General features: G+C 51.8%; 1 protein-coding gene across 4 annotated transcripts; it reads right to left on the bottom strand.

Moving 5' to 3' along the window:
• Positions 1–13,085: 13,085 nt before the first annotated feature.
• Positions 13,086–19,302, bottom strand: ISG20L2 (interferon stimulated exonuclease gene 20 like 2). Of its 4 annotated transcripts, none has more exons than XM_085021284.1 (4): positions 18,493–19,302; positions 17,554–18,387; positions 14,693–14,893; positions 13,086–14,013 (listed from the first exon to the last, which is right to left on the bottom strand). In XM_085021284.1, the coding sequence occupies exons 2-4, from the start codon at positions 18,268–18,270 to the stop codon at positions 13,900–13,902; spliced, it is 1,032 nt and encodes a 343-aa protein (XP_084877410.1). In that variant the 5' UTR covers positions 18,271–18,387; positions 18,493–19,302; the 3' UTR covers positions 13,086–13,899. The 4 variants fall into 4 exon arrangements, with proteins under 4 accessions (XP_084877410.1, XP_001924782.1, XP_020945321.1 ...); XM_001924747.6 differs by having other exon boundaries at positions 18,970–19,302; XM_021089662.2 differs by having other exon boundaries at positions 18,768–18,995.
• Between the last annotated feature and the right edge of the window lie 125 nt (positions 19,303–19,427).

Below are 19,427 nucleotides of genomic sequence, written 5' to 3'. Positions count from 1 at the left end.
GGATGTGGTCTGGCCAAGGAAACTGGGGAGGCTGGAGGTGGGGGCTCCCTGGGATGGGGGCAGGGAGGCCTGGGCCCAGCCAGCCAGAATTTCCAAAGAGACAGAAGTAAGACAAAGGGAAGTCGAGCTGGGAGGGGAATTTTTTCCAGATGTGAGTGTTTGCGGTTTGGCAGCTCTGGGCCTGTGCTCCAGCCCCTGCACCCAACCCTGGCTGAGGGAGGTGGGCAGAGGGTCCAGAGCAGCTGGGCCGGGGGTCTCTGCCTCCAGCAGCCCCCTTACCCCAGAAGAGCATGTTTGGGGGAGTGCTTAGGGAAGGTGCAGGGGAAGGGGGTTGGAGGGTATGGAGTTGGGAGCGATGGGAGGAGAGGGCTGGGGTGACTGGAGGGGGGGGCTAATGGAGGAGGCTGGGGGAGCCTAGGGGCAAGGGGCAGGGGCGAGGAACCAGGCAATGGGGAGGCGCTTAACCAGCATCAGTCACTCAATCACCAACAACTGGCTTTAATTTCCCACTGGGATCCATAAGGAGAAAGAATTTCCTAGTGTCGCTGGCCTTTTAATTATGACCAAATCTGCAGCGGATCTGCCGGGGGGCAACACGTTCCATTTTCTAGGAGCCTTGGTCATAGCCCTTTTGGGGCTCCCCCAGGAATTTGGAGACTCAAGTGGGGGAGGGTGCCAACTTGGTGAGAAAAGCTGGTGGGGAGCAGAGGCAGGAGGGGGTGGGGTGGGGAGGAAACAGCCCAGCTTGAGAGAGAGTTAGGAAAGAAATATTCTGGGGCTTTGTTCTCATCACAGGGTGGCTATGAGGAAAGTGGCGGGTTTTGCAGCAGAAGGAGTGCAGGCTTCTGGATGGCTGAAGAGGTGTGGGTGTGAGTGGATGTAGCTGAGAGCACGATGGAGGGGCCTGGGGGATTGGGAAGGGGAGACTCCCCCATCCCTCTCCACCACTCCCTTGAGCTGAGTGGGGGAGCAGTGGTGGGAAGAGGGGGAGAGTCACGGCCCCCTCACCCTTGCCCCCAACCGGGACCAAGGAGACTCTGGCCAAATTCATCACTTGTAGAAAGGCCTCACCCTGAGCAGTGTTATTGCATCTGCTGGATCAGAGAGTTTGTTGGCTGGGAGTCATATAGAAATTATATGGGGCAGGACAGCTGGGTCTCTGCCACTCAGGGTAGGAGCAGCAAAGAAGATAGGACCTCTATGGAGGCTGGGGAAACTGGAGAGTAGAAGAGAGGGGTTGGGAGTGCCCTGGGGCAGGACAGCTGTCTCCTGGCCTCCCTGAGCCCTCAGGACTCCATTCAGCACCGAGTGTAGACTCAAGCATCCTGCCTCCTAGCCTGATCTGATCCTTAGAACCAAAGTGAGTGTTCCTTTTGTGTGTCTCTCTGGATACACTTCTCAGAGACCTGGCTCTGAGTCTCCCCAGATGAAACTGCCATCGCCACAGGACGGATGGGAGTTAGACCCCAAGTGAGCTTCCAGCAAAGTTAAAGAGCCAGCTCTAGTCAGGGATCTAGAAAGGAGGACACATTTCCCAGGAACATGTGGGCACGGGGGAGACACCCTGAAAAGTGGCAAGGTGGGAGCAGAGAACCCCAGTGACCAGGGAAAAAGGGCGGCTGGACTCAAAGGGAGAGGATGACAGTGGCCTCTGGAGCCAGTCCTAGGGTCCTTGGCAAGAAGGGAGGCAGGTGTGGCCCAGCAGAGTTAGAACCACGGCGTGGGAGGAGGGGGCTGACTGCTAGAAAGGATTACAGTTAGACCAGGGGAGGATCTGCCCAGCACCCAGGCAGCCAGGCGGCTCCTCTGTTGTTTTTGGCTCTGTTACCTGGTTCCCAGCTCCAGCTGCCAGCGCTCTCTTCAGGGCTGGGCAGGGCACACTGAGCGGGCGGGGGAAGTGGGGGGATGCATCGGCTGAGGACATGTCTGCATTGAATCGCCAGCCGGCCCCTGAGAGAGGCCCCTGGCTCTGCTCGCCTCTTCAGGGGACAGACGTGGAGGGCCTCTTCAGGGGACAGACATGGAGGTGTGGGCAGTCACCAAAGAGCCTGACCACCGGGCACAGGGGCTGGCCCACCGCCACTGCTGCACCAACGATCTTTTTTTTTTTTTTTAAGAGATCTTTGTCTTTATTTTATTTTATTTTATTTTTGTCTTTTTGCCATTTTCTTGGGCTGCTCTCGTGGCATATGGAGGTTCCCAGGCTAGGGGTTGAATTGGAGCTGCAGCTGCCTGCCTACGCCAGAGCCACAGCAACACGGGATCCGAGCCGCATTTGCATCACACTACAGCTCACGGCAAAGCCGGGTCCTTAACCCACTGAGCAAGGCCAGGGATCGAACCCGCAACCTCATGGTTTCTAGTCGGATTCGTTAACCACTGCACCACGATGGGAAGTCCACCACTGCACTGATCTTATTCACTGACCCTGGGCTCTTTGTTCCTCTGTCCCTCTGCCCTGGCTCCACCACCCTGACTGTGCTTCTCGCCATTCTTGCTGGCACGGGGCAGTCATCCCTTTCCCCATGCAGGCTCAGGTCAGTGTTCTCTCCAACTACAGCGAAAGGCATCAAATTCGACTCCCCTTCCATTGGAGCCTCCTTGCTTCTCGGAGAACCTCCAGGTTGTGGTGGGATTCCAGGGTGGCCGGGATTGTTGGTGGCAGCTGCCAACATCTGAAGCTGGACAGGGCCTGGGTCCTGACTCTGGCCAACTGTGGCCGCCTCCCCCCCCCACCCCACCCCCAGGAATACCCCCAGGGCAGCATTGCTGGATGGAGAAGTCTGTCAGCACCATGACCTGCAGTTAAACTCTTGCCTTTTATGATCCAGGGACTAGGGCCAGACCCCTCTGTCATTTTCATTCCCTGCCCTGTGCTGGCCCCTTAACCCCTGGCAGCCCAAGGCAGGAGGGAAAAGCTGGTGCTATGACACATTTGGAAGGCTGGACATCTGAGCTTGCATGGCACCTAGGGATGGTGGCCAACCCTGGAAAAGATGAGCAGCGCAAGACTGGTTCTGGGGAGCCAGAGCCATCTCCCAGAGGCCTCCTCTCCCACCTCTGCAGATGAGAAATAGAAAAAGATCCAGGGAGCCAGAGAACCCCTCTCTCCATTGAGATGACCTGGTGCATCTGGAGGAAGAAAGAACTCAGCAGGGCTACAGACTGGGTGGGTGCTACCTTCCTCCTCTGGCCAGAACTGGGCCAGATAATCAGACTGTGGGATTGAAGAGGAAAGAGGCAGGAGGGAGGGGAGAAGGGTGAGGTCCCAGAGAAGAGACTGAGGGGGCCCCAGGTCTGGGCTTTGAGATTCTGGATGGGGGCAGAAAGAGGGTTTTGGACTCACTGTCCCTGGGGGGGAGGGGAGGCAGGGAAAAGGAGGGGGGCTAATGGGTCAGACTCAGGGAGGTCAGCCAGCTTGGGGAAAACCTCTTCAAAGCTCCTTAGCGCTCCTGTTCCCCTCCTGTCTCTAGTTCCCAAATTCAGCTACTGTCCCCAGATAAGACCTAGTAGTTTGGCCCCCAGCCTGGCTCCTCGAGGCCTATGGAAACCAGCTGTACTAATGGCTCCAGGGAAGAGGCTGGAGCCCCAAGAGTCAGGTAATGAAGACCAGCTTCCCAGGGCCCTTCCTGCTGCAGACCAGACCCAGGCCAGTGGCCAGACTCCAGAATCAGAGAGACAGGGCGATGTGAGCAGAGCAAAGGAGACCCCAGGAGCTGGGATTCCTGGTCCCTGCCCCCATCCTCCCTTCTTGAGCAGACAGGGAATTAAGAAGGGATACAGGAGATCAGAGTCTGGCCCCTTAACCAGGCTAGGGCCTTGTCCTTCCAGTGACCCCGCCAGCCCACCCCTCCTTATAGCAGCGCTGGAGACATGGGCGGGTGGGGGAGGCCCCAGACTGACCTAGCCCTAATGGCTTTCCCTGGGCAGCATGAACAAAATGGGAAAAAGATGTGTGAGGTGGGAAGCTCTGATTTCCTTTCCCCTGCGGGCGCCAGCTCTGGAAAATGTTAGCTGTCAAACAGAGACTGTACAGTCTCCCTGCCTCCCCCGACCCAGTCCCCCCCTACCCCGCCCCATCCAGCCAGGCTCCCCAGCCTGCCCGGGTTCCCAGAGGGCACTGGGCCAGTGCCTGTGAATTTCAGTTCACCAGGTCAAGGATGCAACCGACCCGGTGAAGCCCCCGCCTCCCTCTGACTGTGCCTTTTCCACCAACTTTTTTTTTTTTTTTAATCTTTTTAGGGCTGCACCCACAGCATGTGGAGGTTCCCAGGCTAGGGGGTCTAATTGGAACTGTAGCTGCTAGCCTAAGCCACAGCCCCAGCAACACAGGATCTGAGCTGCATCTGCGACCTACACCACAGCTCAGGGCAATGCTGGATCCTTAACCTACTGAGCGAGGCCAGGGATCGAACCTGCGTCTACATGAATACTAGTCAGATTCATTTCCGCTGAACCATGACAAGAACTCCTTTTTCCACCAACTTGGGAAAGACATCTGAGCAGGATTTTGGCACTTGGGGATCCGCAGGGACATGTCCCTGGGGGATCAAAGGAGCCAGCAGCTCCTATATTTCATAGCTTCCAACCTCCTCGCCACGGTCTCACGCCTCCTAAATCCCACGGCTCTGGAGCTGTCAGCTGCACCTTTCCAGGCTTCCAGATGATCTGGATCTTTGTTCTGTCTTCCCACTGAGCTCACAGTACCTGGCCTAGAGAGGGCGCCACCGTGAATCAAGGACACTCACAGGGTGTGCCTTTCTCCCTGCGTGGTGGCAGTGTGGTCTCTGTGGGCAAGTTGCCTCGGATAAGCTCCCTGACCCCGTAGGCTCCTAGGAGCCCCCTGGAGAATTGATTCTAAAGCAGGGAGGAGGCTGTTCCTGCCTTGGAGTGGAGAGTGAGCATGGGGGTGGCGGTGGGGGGCTCTAACCTAGGAGGAAGGTGGCAGAACACTGTGCCCTTTCCCTAGCCCAGGGCCCCTCTGATGCAACCCCAGCTCCACCCTCCCACCCTTCAGAAAAGTTTCCCAGACCTACCTACTCTGCCAGCTCAGCCTTAGGTCTCCAGCTGCCAGGCTGGATTATCTGCCTCTGCCTCCCTGCTGGTCCTGGGTGTGGACAGCATCTCCCTCCCCTGCTCCCAGGCCAGGGGCAATCTGCCTTCTTCCTCCTTTGGTTATGGTTTGGATCCGTCTCAGGGAATCTTTCCAAAGAAGCGACTGAGCGGGATTCCACAAGGTAGAAGGGAGTGGAGGACCCAGTCTTTGGGGAAGCTGCCTCCAGACTCGGGATGTCAGACAGTTTAGGTTCCTGGTGCTGCACTGGGACAAGGGGTCAGTGTCACAGGCCCAGGTGCCCAGGTCTGGGAGAGGAGTGGCACTGACTGCATCCACCACTGTGCAAGAACTTTCCATGTGCTGTCTTAGGTCTGTCTGATTCCAAAGCTTTGCTCTTAAAACACTTCAGAATGGAATCCGGTTGAGCCTGGAAGAGGATTAAGATGTGCTCATTTTTCCATGCCAAATTCTTTTCTTTTTTTTTGTCTTTTCTATGGCCGCTCTCATGGCATATGGAGGTTCCCAGGCTAGGAGTCGAATCGGAGCTGTAGACACCGGCCTATGCCATAGCCACAGCAACTCGGGATCCAAGCTGCGTCTGCAACCTACACCACAGCTCACGGCAACACCAGATCCTTAACCCACTGAGTGAGGCCAGGGATCGAACCCGCAACCTCATGGTTCCTAGTCAGATTTGTTAACCACTGCGCCATGACGGGAATTCCTCATGCCAAATTCTTAAAAATACCTTCTTTCTCTCTACGTCTCCCTCCGCTCCCATCCCCAAATCCTATGCATTATATACACTCTTTCAAAGAAAGTGGAGTTGATGGTGTCCCTAAATAAAGCTAGAAGCCTTGCATATTAAAGAAAGAAAAAAACAAGGGAACTTCTGTCATGGCGCACTGAAAATGAATCTGACTAGGAACCATGAGGTGGCAGGTTCAAGCCCTGGTCTCGCTCAGTGGGTTAAGGATCCGGTGTTGCTGTGAGCTGTGGAGTAGATCACAGACGCAGCTCGGATCTGGCGTTGCTGTGGCTGTGGCGTAGGCCGGAGGCTACAGCTCCGATTTGACCCCTAGCCTGGGAACCTCCAAATGCTGCGGGGGTGGTCGACTTGCTGAGCCCTCTGTGGCGGGCTAGTGTGTACAGGAGCTTGGGTGAGAGTTGAAAGGCCAACGATGTTTGTCTTGGCTTAAACATTTGTTCAGCATCAACCACACCACAGACTGTCCGTGTGTGTGTGTGTGTGTGTGTGTGTGTGTGTTTGTGTAAAGTTAATCAGTCTCAAACAAGGCCACTCATCGCCTCTGCTGTCTCCACTCCTGTCATTTCTTGCCTAGATTACAGCAAGAGCCTCCGCTTTGGTTCTCTGTTCCCACTCTCGCCCCTTCACAGCAGCCAGGGGTGGAGGGTCCTTTAAATCCTGAGTCAGTTCACTCCTCTGCTCAACACCCTGCACTGGCTCCCCATTTTGTGCAGATATAAACTCACATTTTTACAGTGGCCTACAACAGTGTATATTATCTGCCTGTATCCCCTCCTGCTCACTGACTCCACCTCCTACCCCCTTCGCTTTGGCTTCTCTTGTTCCAGCCATGCTGGCCTCCTTACTGCTCCCTAAACCCACCAAGCATTACTCCTGCCTCAGGGCCTTTGCACCTACCTTTTCCTCCAGGATATTCTTCCCCTAGATATTTACATGACTTGCTTCTTCACTTCTTTCAGGTCTGCTCAAATGATACTTCCTCAGAGGTCTCCTCTAAACAGCTCATCTAGGAGTTTCCATTGTGGCTCAGTGGTTAACAAACCTGACTAGGAACCATGAGGTTGTGGGTTCAATCTCTGGCCTTGCTCAGTGGGTTAAGGATCCAGTGTTGCCATGAGCTGTGGTATAGGTTGCAGACGAGGCTTGGATCCTGTGTTGCTGTGGCAGTGGTGTAAGCTGGTGGCTACAGCTCCGATTCGACCCCTAGCCTGGGAACCTTCATATGCTGTGGGTGCAGCCCTAAAAAAAAGACAAAAGACAAAAAAGTAAAATAAAAAAATAAACAGCTCATCTAAAATTTTATGTACCCAGACCTCTGCCTTATCCTCTTACTTTTCCTCATATCACCCATCACCCTCCACTACAAGGAAAATCCAAGTAGACTTCGCTGCCCTACAACAGTACCTGGCACATGGTTCATGCCCAACAAATATTTCTTTTTTTTTTTTTTTTTGTCTTTTGTTATTGTTGTTGTTGCTATCTCTTGGGCCGCTCCCGCGGCATATGGAGGTTCCCAGGCTAGGGGTTGAATCGGAGCTGTAGCCACCAGCCTACGCCAGAGCCACAGCAACGCGGGATCGGAGCCGCGTCTGCAACCTACACCACAGCTCACGGCAACGCCGGATCGTTAACCCACTGAGAAAGGGCAGGGACCGAACCCGCGACCTCATGGTTCCTAGTCAGATTCGTTAACCACTGCGCCACGACGGGAACTCCCAACAAATATTTCTTGAACAAATGAATGAAAAGTAAATGACTGGAGTTCCCTTTGCAGCTCAGTGGTTAAGGAACTCAACTAGTATCCATGAGGTTGTGGTTTCCATCCCTGGCCTCACTCAGTGGGTCAGTGATCTGGCGTCACCATGAGCTGTGGTGTAGGTTGCAGACGCGGCTCCGATCCCATGTGGCTGTGGCTGTGGCCTAGGCCGGTGGCTACAGCTCCGATTGGACCCCTAGCCTGGGAACTTCCACATGCCCCGTGTGCAGCCCTAAAATAGCAAAAAAAGAAAAAAAGAAAAGAAGAGAAAAGTAAATGACTGACTTCAGCCAAAATCAATGACTACTAAGCCTGAAAGAAATATCTGTCTTTCATTAGCACTCTCCTTGCTGTTTTAATCATTTATTTAACTGTCTTTGATAGATGCATGAAAGAGGTGCTCTGACAAGAGACCACTGGCTGGGAGATCCCAGAACTCTTCATGCTTCTCAGTGATGCCTCGGCCACCCTCTTAGAAATCCGGACTCAGTTCTTTGTCTTGTGCCATGTGTTTATCGCATCTTTAGCTATTTATTTGCTCCATCTGTCTACCTCCAATCACTGAGGATCTAGCTCAGGCTCCCCAGCTTCCTCTGTTTTATCTTTTTTTTCACCAGGAAGTCTCAGGCTGGGGTTTGTTTATTTATTTTGGGTTTTTTTGTTTGTTTTTAATTTTTTTTTTTTAATTGTAGTTGATTTACAACGTTCTGCGTCTTCCTGCTTTTAATCCTGCAGGCGCCACCTGGGGACTTCCAGAACTCACTCAACAGGTTAGCCTCTCAGGTCTGAGACTCCACGGGCTCCACCTTCATCGCCATCTTTTTTTTTTTTTTTTTTTTTTTTTCGTCTTTTAGGGCTGCACCCCACATGGAGGTTCCCAACTTAACCGCCACAACACGTGATTCTTAACCCACTGAGCAAGGCCAGGGACCGAACCTGCGTCCTCATGGATGCCAGTCAGATTCGTTTCCGCTGAGCCACAAGGGGAACTCCAACTTCATCACTATCTCTGGTCAGACACTGGCCTCTGAGACCACACAGTACTCCCACTGCAGCCTATGCAGTTGCAAGCATTTAAACCCTCCATTTCTCTATGTGGGCTGCCAAATGATGCTAGAAAAAACCATGACCAAGAGAGAGAAAGAAAAGAAAAGAAAAAAAAAGGAAAGGAGTTCCCGTCATGGCTCAGTGGTTAACGAACCCGACTAGCATCCATGAGGATGCAGGTTCGATCCCTGGCCTCACTCAGTGGGTTAAGGATCTGGCATTGCTGTGAGCTGTGGTGTCCGTCACAGACATGGCTCAAATCCTGCATTGCTGGGGCTGTGGCGTAGGCCGGCGGCTACAGCTCCAATTCGAACCCTAGCCTGGGAAACTTCACATGCCACCAGCGCAGCCCTGAAAAACAGACAGACAGACAGAAAGAAAGAAAGAGAGAGAGAAAGAAAAACAGCCGGCAGTGCCCCTGCAAGTTCAAGTTCTGACCTCACTCAGGAACTCTGCCGTTGCTCAGAGGCCCTTTCTTGTGATCCCAGTCAGCTCACTCTCCCATTTTTCTCAGTAGCAGCTCCAAACTGTCTTTCCAAGTTTACTTACCCTGGTTTCCCCCTCACACTCAGCAGACCTCTCTGCCTCTAGATTTTTTTTTCTTTTTAGGGCCCAACCTGCAGCATGTGGAAGTTCCCAGGCTAGGCGTCAAATCGGAGCTACAGCTGCTGGCCTACATCACACCACAACACCACCAGATCTGAGGCGCGCCTGCCAACCTACACCACAGCTCACAGCAACACCAGATCCTTAACCCACTGAGCAAGGCCAGGGACCAAACCTGAATCCTCATGGATACCACTCAGATTCATTACTGCTGAGCCACAACGGGAACTCCAAGGACAGGTACTCTGTGAGACTCTGATTTTGACCTTCTGCTCCTCTTTATATACAAAGGCTTCATCCCAATCCAAGGCTTTCATCCCCCTGCTAATCTAAGCCTTAGTCTCTAGCCCCAAATCTCTTTCTGCTAAGTGCTAGTCTGGTACATCCAACTGCTGGTGGGACATCTCCATTTGCATATCTTCAGGCAGCTCAAAGTCTTCCAAATCAATCCCCAACTCCTCCTCCTCCAAAGACTGCTCTTCTGGAGTTTCCCTGTGGCTCACCTGGTTAAGGATCCAGCATTGTCACTGTTCCAGCTCAGGTTGCTGCTGTGACAAGGATTCGATCCCTGGCCCAGGAACTTCCATACAGCTTGTATATGACCAAAAAAAAAAAAAAAAAAAAAAGGAAAAACCAAACCTGCTCTTCTGCCCACCATATTCTCTGTTTTGGTGAATGACACCACTGCTGTCTATTCACTGTAATTCAGAAATATCAAGGCAACCTTTAATCCTCTTGCCTTGAACTCTGAAGTCCTATTGATTCTACCCCTTCAGAGGTGCTCATGTGCATCTTCCCATGTCATTGATTCAGGACTCCATCATCACTCATCAAATTATTCAAACAGAACTCATCTCCTGGCCCTTCTCCAATTCTGCTTCCATTTGGCTGCCAGCATCATCTTCCTAAAACACAAATCCAATCACATCACTCGCCTGCTTTAAACTTCTCAGTGACTGAGGACAGCACTTGCCACCGTGCACTGAAATTAGTGTACTGGTTTCTCTTCTTCAGGTTGCTGGAGGCAGCTTGGGGGAAAAGACAATGCCATTTTTCTGTGCCCAGCACAATGCCTGACACATAAAAGGTGCTTAATAAACATTTGAGTGGAAGGATTCCAAGCCTCATCAGATGCTTCCTGAATGTGCTAACAGCCAAGTAGGGCAATGGTTAAGAGCAGAGGCTTCAGACAGGCAAACTTGGCAGTCATAGTGCCAGCACTGCCAACCTCCAGCTATTTGGCCTGGGGAAGATATCTTACTTTTTATCAGCCTGTTTCCTCAACAGTTCAATCAGAATACCACCACCACCTATCTTATAGAGAATGGGACAAGGCTGCTAAAGGACTTAGCACACTGCCTGACACAGAGAAGCATCCAATTAATAGCTGTCATCCTTATTATTAATGAGAGCAACTGTCAGTAAAACTTCAAGGTTAGAAAAGAATCCCCGGGAGTTCCCGTCATGGTGCAGTGGTTAACGAATCCGACTAGGAACCATGAGGTTGCGGGTTCGGTCCCTGGCCTTGCTCGGTGGGTTAAGGATCCGGTGTTGCCGTGACACACCAGTGTTGGTGTAAGTTGCAGACGTGCTCGGATCCTGTGGCTCTGGCTGTGGCCGTGGCTGTGGCCGGTGTCTACAGCTCTGATTAGACCCCTAGCCTGGGAACCTCCATACGCCGAGGGAGCGGCCCTAGAAAAGGCAAAAAGACCAAAAAAAAAAAAAAAGAAAAAAAAAAAAGTGCACTGAAAATACAGACAGTAGATGTAGGATATTCATAGATGCACTTGGCATGTATGGGAACTCATGTCTCTAAACTTGGACTTGAGCTAATGTGCCTCAGGGCAAGTTCATAATTACAGTACTGTTCATCTTTCTTATTGTTAGCTGAAATCATCTGTTAAACTAGGAATCAAATGATCCTTTCTTGGAGCCTTGGCTTAATTAGCAGTTCCTAAGGGTAGAGGGAATGGCAGCACTCTCACTCAAAACTTCAAAATCTATTCTCCCTTCAGCTTCTGAGAGTCACTTTGTTACCTGAAATTTTAAAAGATCAGGAGTTTGGCAGGAGACACTCACACTTTTTGCCCTTGATCATTACTCTCCCATGCAGCAGGGGGTCTCAGCACTAGAAAAACATTTTGCTATGAAAAGGGTATGATTGGAAGAGCATGAGTTTTGTTGTGCATGGGCTCCACTCTGAAGAGTCTTAAATTTCAGGCGAACAGGACTTGTTGAGATTTATGCAGCAATCCGCAAAGGGATTTATCTGTCATCACCTGGCTAAAGCCAGGACCCTGGGGACAGAGGGGCAAAGAAAGAATTAAAGTACAGGGGCTCCCCAGGCACCTTGCAGGGCTTGCTGGACTCTGACCAGGAAGCGTTATGAGAGGAAATAAGGAAATGGCTGCAAGGTCCTCTGACCTTCCGGTGAGCCAAAGTGAGACTGAGCTCTTCCCAATGTTGGATTGAGGGCACCTGAGTGGGGGGTGAGGTGGAGCACAAAAGCCAGTTGTGGAGTTCCTGTTGAGGCTCAGTGGGTTAAGGATCCGACTAGTGGAGTTCCTATTGTGGCTCAGTGGTAACGAACCCAGCTAGTAATTCATGAGGATGCCAGTTCGATCCCTGGCCCTGCTCATTAACCAGTTAATGCTGGCTAACTATCCAGCATTGCCATGAGCTGTGGTGCAGGTCGGCAGACGTGGCTGAGATCCTGTGTGGCTGTGGCTGTGGCTGGCAGCTGCAGCTCTGATTTGACCCCTAGGCTGGGAACTTCCATATGCTTCATGTGTGGCCCTAAAAAATAAATCCACCTAGTATCCATGAGGATGAGGATTCAATCCTTGACTTTACTCAGTGTGTTAAGGATCTGGTGTTGCCGCAAGTTGTGGCAAAGATTGCAGCTGCAGCTCCGATTTTGATCCCTACCTGAGGGACTTCCATATGCCACAGATGCAGCAGTAAAAAGAAAAACAACAAAGCCAGTTTCTACCTCACCAAGACACACAAAGCCAGGTACTTTAACACCTGAACTCAAAGAGAATTTTTCCACTTATCTTCTAGTTTCCTGATCACGATGTAATGAAGACTCGTGTTGCCAGTTCGGTGTGGCCTCCTAGATTTTTCCCACTTAGAGGTGTGTAAGGACGCCTGGCACCTCTTTGTGAAGTGTCACGGACATTACATATGTTGGGTTCAACAGGAACCAACATGCTCAGAGCTCAGCAGCTGCCCGTGCAAGCAGGTCCTGCAGCACAAGACACCGCAGTAAGACTGTGTCTGGGGTCCGGTTTGGCTGCAAGAAATCCCCTTTTACAAGCAGCCATGACTGTGCCTCTGGCCCCTGGAACCAAACCAGTTGCCCAAAAGGGCACAAGTCTTGGTGTATGCATGGAGTTTGCATTCTCTCAAGACAGAGTGCAAACAGTGATGCCAGACACAAGGTCAGACCTGTGACTCACCTGCCCAGCGTGATGGTGTGTGCCACCAAGGAAGAGCCGGCAGGGGTGAACAGGCTGGTGTCACCAAGCACCCTTCCTCCCCCGATTCATCCCTCTAGCACACCCACTCTGAGTCACTCTCCTGGTCACATACCCTCTGTGTGAGGGTGTTCGAATGGCTTGGGGTGTCACTTTAGGTGTACCTGTTGATTTGTGGTAGGGACGAGGACAAGGCAGCAGAGTACATGGGCTACGCACAAAGGCTCGGTCAGCGCTCCTTATGACTTCCAGCAAATCAGGGCCCCATGAGTATCACCCAAAGACCCTGGACCCCCTAACAGAATGACACCTCTACAGGACCTGTGACAAAGCTATTCAATGTGAGGTTATAAAGAAAACATTGCACAACTGTTTTTCCTTTATAAAAATTTATCAGGGGAATAATTTGAGATTTAGAGGCTTGGTTTAGCAAAGTAGAAGACTAAAAACCATTAAAACACCGTACATTCTTTTGTAGGCTACCAAATGGGATCTAAATTAAATAAATCCTCTATCACTTTAGGAAAGAGACTGCTTTCCTAAATCAGAAAAATGGATTTCCAAGTCACACTCTCTTGTCTCTACTGCCCTGGGGCCCTGAGAACAAACCCTCACCAGGGATGGCGCCTCTGGAAGTCAAGGTGAAGAACAGGTGATATCCCAACACAGACTAGATGTAGACTCTGAGCCAAAAGCAGAGTCTGAGAGATGTCATGGGATCATGTACGTTATCTATCATCCAACAGGATACTTCTGAGAGGGAAAGAGGGAGCTGTTTTTGAAAACAAAAGGCATAAAAAAATGGAACATATGGCCGCCCTAGTGATAAGGCAGTTTGGGAAACTACATTTCCCAGTACGCCCTGCCCCTTGAGAGTCAAAAGGCTTTCCCAGGAGCAAAGCACCCTGGGCCCCACAGTTAGCACCACTTTAGAGGTAAACAGCCTAGGGCTGGGTTCTGACGTGGAGACTTCCTCCTTCCATGGGACACTTAACCAGGACACACAGAACACAACACCTGAGGTGAAACTTCAATGGATATTAAGTCTGGGGTGGAGCCTCACGCTCCCCAATAACTCTAGCTTCCAAAGGCGTGGAGCTGGTAGAGCTGTTCATGGGTCCACTGCCCCGTCCTCCTGGTGCACTGCTGCCTCTGCCACCCCACATCTCCAGCATCCCCACGACCATTAGTCTTTGGGGGGGTTCTGGATCAGGTGCTGTTCCCACTCCACTTCAACCAACTTGTACAGCTCCATGGTGGCCTGAGCATCTTCCACAGAGGAATGTCCGCTTTTCCCGACCTGACCAAGGGAGAGAGAAAAAAGCATGAAGTTACAATAGACTGTTTCTTCCCTTCCCATCTGGTTTCCTCCAACCCCACATTTGCTGCTGCTTCTGCAGTTAGTGGGCTGCAAAGGTAGAACTCTGGTGGGGCCCTACACCTTATCGAATTTAAGGGGGTCAACTCGCATGCTACCATTTGCCTCAGTCCTTCCTGTGGCAACACATATATGCCACATTGTTCTATGTTTTCCTATACAGACAGAACATACCAGAACATAGACAGGCCTTCCGAGTTTTCCATCCTCCTCAGTTTTTTAACTGATCTATACAGGACATGTGTCCACATCTTCATGCCAGGTGGGCCACCTGCCAAACATGTGAAATACACAAGCGGTCCCTGTATACGCTATGTGGTCTTTTAGACCTCCATAACCACCTGCTTTCTACTGTTCTTAGTTATGGTTTTACTCCCAATTTAAGGCTTTTTTCCCATATACCTCTGGAACATGCTGTGAGGCAGAGAACAGTTCTCCCTATGTATAGATGGACCCCTTTGCCCAAAGCTCCTCCCATCAAAGCATCCTGCCTGGATCTCTCTACAACCCAAGGAATTCTAGGGTCAGAGCCTGGAGACAGACAGCAAGAGAGCCTCCAGTGTCCTAGCTGGGGGCCTGGAAGCATTTGAGGAGACGCTACCTGGATGTCCCGGTCCAGCAGCTTCTTGGTGAGACGCTTCAGAGACATGGTGGCATTCTCTGGGCAGTCGGCCTTCCGGTTGAGGAGGGGAATGTGGGAGGTGTCTCGGGTGAGGGACTTGGGGTGAAAGTATTGAAGGGCTTTGAAGTCGTTGTGGATGGCATGCCCCACCACAATCTTCCCTGTGAGAATCTTCAAGATCTAAAACAGGCGTGGAAGAGGTGATGGTGAGGAGGACTCGAATATGTAGCCCCTGCAACCCAAAAGCCCAACACGGCCAAAAGTCCTTTCAGGTTCTTTTCATCAAATGCCCTCTCCCGTAATTTTCTTTGCCCTGAAATCTGCCTCTTATCCCGGAGATGAAAGCAGGCATGTTCCATGGTGTAACTGTTTGGACTTACATTGCCAGCAGCTCCTTAGCTCTGCATTCATTTCTATTCTAATGCAATATTCACTTAACTACCTAGTTCAGTCCTGGCTTTATATTTGATGTGTTTTTTTTGTGTGTTTTTTTTTTTTTTGTCTTTTTGCATTTTTAGGGCCACACCTGCAGCATATGGAGGTTCCCAGGCTAGGGGTCCAATCGGAGCTGTTGCTGCCAGCCTACCCCACAGCCACGGTAACGCCAGATCCTTAACCCACTGAGCAAGGCCAGGGATGGAACCTGCAACCTCATGGTTCCTAGTCAGATTTGTTTCCGCTGCGTCATGACGAGAACTCCAATACTTGAGGTTCTTTAACCATGATCATTTGTTGGCCTTAGACACAGGCTGGGGACAAAGGCTACCAAAGATGGGGAGGGAACAGAAGCCCCAAATTATATTCAAATCGATATGCATATGTTTGTTTGTTTGGGGTAAGGGAACGCCATGGCTTCCATCAGATGCCCAAAGTGCCTACAAGCCATAAAAAATTAAGAATCACTTACAGGAGTTCCCATCATTGCTCAGTGGTGATGAACCTGACTAGTATCCATGGGGACAGTGATTCGATTCCTGGCCTCACTCAGTGGGTTTAAATGGATCTGCCATTGCTGTGGCTGTGGCTGTGGCTGTGGCCGGCAGCTGCAGCTCCAATTTGACCTCTAGCCTGGGGACTTCCATATGCTGCGGGTAGGGCCCTAAAAAGACAAAACAACAACAACAACAACAACAACAAAAAAAACACTTATAGACCAAGGCAGCTAAGAGATGTGAGCCAGGGACCCACGCTTATGCTGCTTTAACAAAAAGTCAGTTCCACTGCTTTAGAGCTCCTTCTGCTCATAACCAGAGCACATTTACCAGATGGCCAGGAACCTTATTCACACTAGCCTTGGGATTCATAATTTCTCACCATTTCAGAATCTTAACGCCTAAGGACATACTGCCAATGAGGACAACTAAAGAATATGCCATGAGCTGTGAAGGCCATCATCAAAGAGGGGTTCCAAACAGACTGTGAACAAGAGCAACAGGTCTAGAATCAATGCCTGGCCTCCCAGTGGAACCCCTTGGAAGGGAACAGACTCATCTGGATGTTCCATAGGCTCATACTCCAGCCTGGACACTGGTTTTTATGACGAAAACCAGATATAGTCCAATCAACTTGGTATTTAGTTGCTCCTGACTTCACCGGCAGATTACTGACCACCAACACCTTTGAATTTCAACATACAGGCCTCGTTCAAGTGGAGTGGATTTGCTGTTTCAGACCCATCCCACCTCCTGCCTCTCCCAGGCCTGTGCTCAGCTGTGCCCCTGGTGCATAGGACATCCTTCAACTCTTCGAGTTCTTTCTAAAATCCAATTGTTCCACCTCTGATGAAATTCCTCCAACTGACTGCTCTGGCGTGTAAAGAATTACTGGAACAGTGTGTGTCCAGGAAAGGCAAAGAATGTGGAGCTGAAATTACAAAGCCAAGGGCGCCCTCTGGAGGTCTTCCAAGGCCAGTGCGCCCACTCTTCCTTCCCTTTCAACTCTACCAGCTCCCCCTCCTTTCCTATTCATTTGCCTGTGCCTCCAATATTCACCATAAGGGCTTAGAGTAAGGTTTGCTCAATGAGTGAGAGAAGAACCCCGACATACCCGTCCTGTGTCTTTTATCCCCTTCACTGCAGGCTCCCTGTTCCAGGTATATACACATACCCCAGCTCCTCCTGTCAACATTCTGCCCTCTCCGACCACCAACTTTCCACACTGCCACAGACTATGTCTTGTGTGGGAAGCCCTCACCACTTCTCTGTTCTCAACCCTAGACTCAACCTCTACAAGGCATAGAATGGCTTAAGCCCTTTCCCCCTGGCATGCATGCCTGCTGCTCTGTCCATCATGGCTGTTATTTCTCTAGTAGACTCCCACTCCTCCAGTATAGGATTCCACTTGGGACCTAAAGTAGATCTTAACTAATAAAGTTTGTGGAGTTCCCGTCGTGGCTCAGTGGTTAATGAATCCAGCTAGGAACCATGACGTTGCGGCTTCAATCCCTGGCCTCACTCAGTGGATTAAGGATCCAGCATTGCTGTGAGCTGTGATGTAGGTCGCAGATTCAGCTCGGATCTGGCGTGGCTGTGGCTGTGGTGTAGGCTGGCGGCTACAGCTCCGATTGGACCCCTAGCCTGGGAACCTCCATATGCCGAAGGTGCGGCCCTAGAAAAGATAAAAAGACAAAATAAATAAATAAAGTTATACCAACTAGTTGTAACTTTCCAGACCCTCCCCACTCCTTTTCCCCAAAGAAAAGTCTTCTTCATCATCTGCTATTCCACCCACTCCATACCTCCCTCCACAACTGCCTTTCCAGGGTGCTATCTTTTGGGGAGAAATGATTTGGACTTCTCCCACCCACTTCTCCACGACCACCTGTCCCCCCAGCCTCTCACCTGGCTTCGAGCAATCTTGAAGGGTGTGGCATTCACCATATGCTGCTTCCGAATACCACTCCACCTGGTCCGGTAGTCCACAATGTGGCAGGGGGGAAGGATGTACTCGTCATAAAGCACATCTCCATTGTAGTTGACAATACTACACCGAGCCAAGGAACTGACATGCCCTTTGGGTCCTGTGCCCACCATCTCACAGTCAATTGCCACCATCTTGCTCGGACCCTTCTGGGATGCTCCAGAATATTTCTTCTCGGAATGAGCTTGGGTGGAATTCTGTGGGGCATTCTTCTGGGAGCCCTTCTTCCGGGGGCGAGTTGGGTGGCTCTTAATCTTTGGTAGGGCACTCTGGAACTCCCCCAGTAAGTCTACTTTGGCCACAACAGAACCAGCCTTCTGTGAAGGGGCAGGGGTCAGCCAAGGCACTGCAGATGGCTTGTCCAGAGACTGCCCTGACCCACCGCTGGAGGCAGCTGTCTTCTTTTTTGAAAGAAGAGGGGCCTTCCAAGCGCCATCTACCTTGGGAGATTTCCCTTTCTTTGACGATTCTGATTGCAACTTAGCCACCTTGCTAGGGGGCTGCTGTTTCTTATTCAAAAAGCCCTTCCGTTCCAAGAGCCGGCGCTTCTTGACAAATTTTCGGTGCTTGGCATTCCCCTCTAATGCCTTTTTTGGGGGAGGTTCACCAAAATCCAGATTGAGGAGTAAGGTAGACATGATGACAGTGGACAGCGGGAGAACAGTTGGGAAGAGTAGCTTACAGTTGAGAGGAGGATAGAAAACTCATCCTCTGCCGAATCCCACAGACCAACATCTGGAGGTCTGCAGTATACCCTGGGGAAGAAGGTGATACTGATAATGGGAACCCATAGGCTTGGGAACCCGTAAGATAAGACCCATCTCCCTAGGACTTAAGAGAGAGAAAGACATCAGAGTAACCTCTCAGATAATGTGAAATGATGGAAGGAGCACTTCTTCTCAGCCAGGAAGCCTGGGTTCTAGGACAGCCCCACAATTCAGCAGCTGTACAGGAAGGCCATTTCCCTTCTCAATATCTGTCTCAACCGCAAACTGAGGGGGTTGCAGGGCCAACCAGCTGAAACTCTGTGATCTAGAACGCCCGAATAGGTGAGCTATCTCATCTGTCCAGGGAGAGAACGTCTAAGTATGCTCGAAGGCAGTGTGGGGTATGCCACAGACGACCTCTGGCTTACCCAGGCATCCCCAGCGCGGGTTCCAGGAACCCCTGTCCCTGATCTCCAGGTGGGGGAAATCGCCACATGCATCTCACCCAAGTCCTTCTCCCAAGAAAGGACCTTTGACACCACATATCAACAGAGAAGAAACCGACGCGGGGGACGGCACACTTCGGCCGTCCGCACCACTTCGGCCGTCCCCACACGCTCGCGCACCTACCTCCTAGATGTGCCCAGCTAGGACCGGAAGCGCCAGGAGCCGGATACGGAAATTGGCACGCGCCGACGAGGCCCGGCCCGGCAGGCGCGCGGATTGGAACGCGCCGGGGGCCTGCGCGCGCGAGCCCACAGCGCCCCCGCCTCCGGGAGCGAGGCCAGGGATTCCGAGTGTGTGGGGAGCGGCAGCGGCGGCGGTGGGGGAGGCGGCGTGGGTGGGGGCGGGGGCGGGATGCGCTCCCCAGCCCCTCTAGCCCCGTGGAGGTACAACTCGAAGGTTCAGGGAGGCCGCGACAAACGAGAACTGCAGCGCGCGGGAGACCCCGGCCTCACTTCCGGGAGGGGGGGGTTGTACGGGAAGGGGCGGGACCTGAGCTTGGCCCACCCCTCTCCGTGAGCGGGGCGCCGGGGGACGCCTCTGTGACGTCACTGCGCTGGCAACCCCCCCCCCCCCGCCCGGTG

This window comes from Sus scrofa, chromosome 4 (genome assembly GCF_054392235.1).
Source record: "Sus scrofa isolate SSC_HxYL_T2T_F1_AM1 chromosome 4, Sscrofa_HxYL_maternal_Yorkshire_Landrace_v2.0, whole genome shotgun sequence".
NCBI lineage: Eukaryota > Metazoa > Chordata > Mammalia > Artiodactyla > Suidae > Sus > Sus scrofa.
The sequence above is the reverse complement of the archived record's forward strand: the minus strand, read 5'-3'. Positions and strand labels throughout refer to the sequence as shown.

Excerpts from the sequence above, each read along its gene's own strand:
- ISG20L2 (XM_085021284.1), bottom strand. The coding sequence starts at position 18,270 with ATGTCTACCTTACTCCTCAATCTGGATTTTGGTGAACCTCCCCCAAAA. Across the intron at positions 14,894-17,553 it reads TCAAGATTGCTCGAAGCCAG|ATCTTGAAGATTCTCACAGG; the intron begins GTGAGAGGCTGG and ends CGCCTGTTTTAG. Across the intron at positions 14,014-14,692 it reads TGCTGGACCGGGACATCCAG|GTCGGGAAAAGCGGACATTC; the intron begins GTAGCGTCTCCT and ends TCCCTTGGTCAG.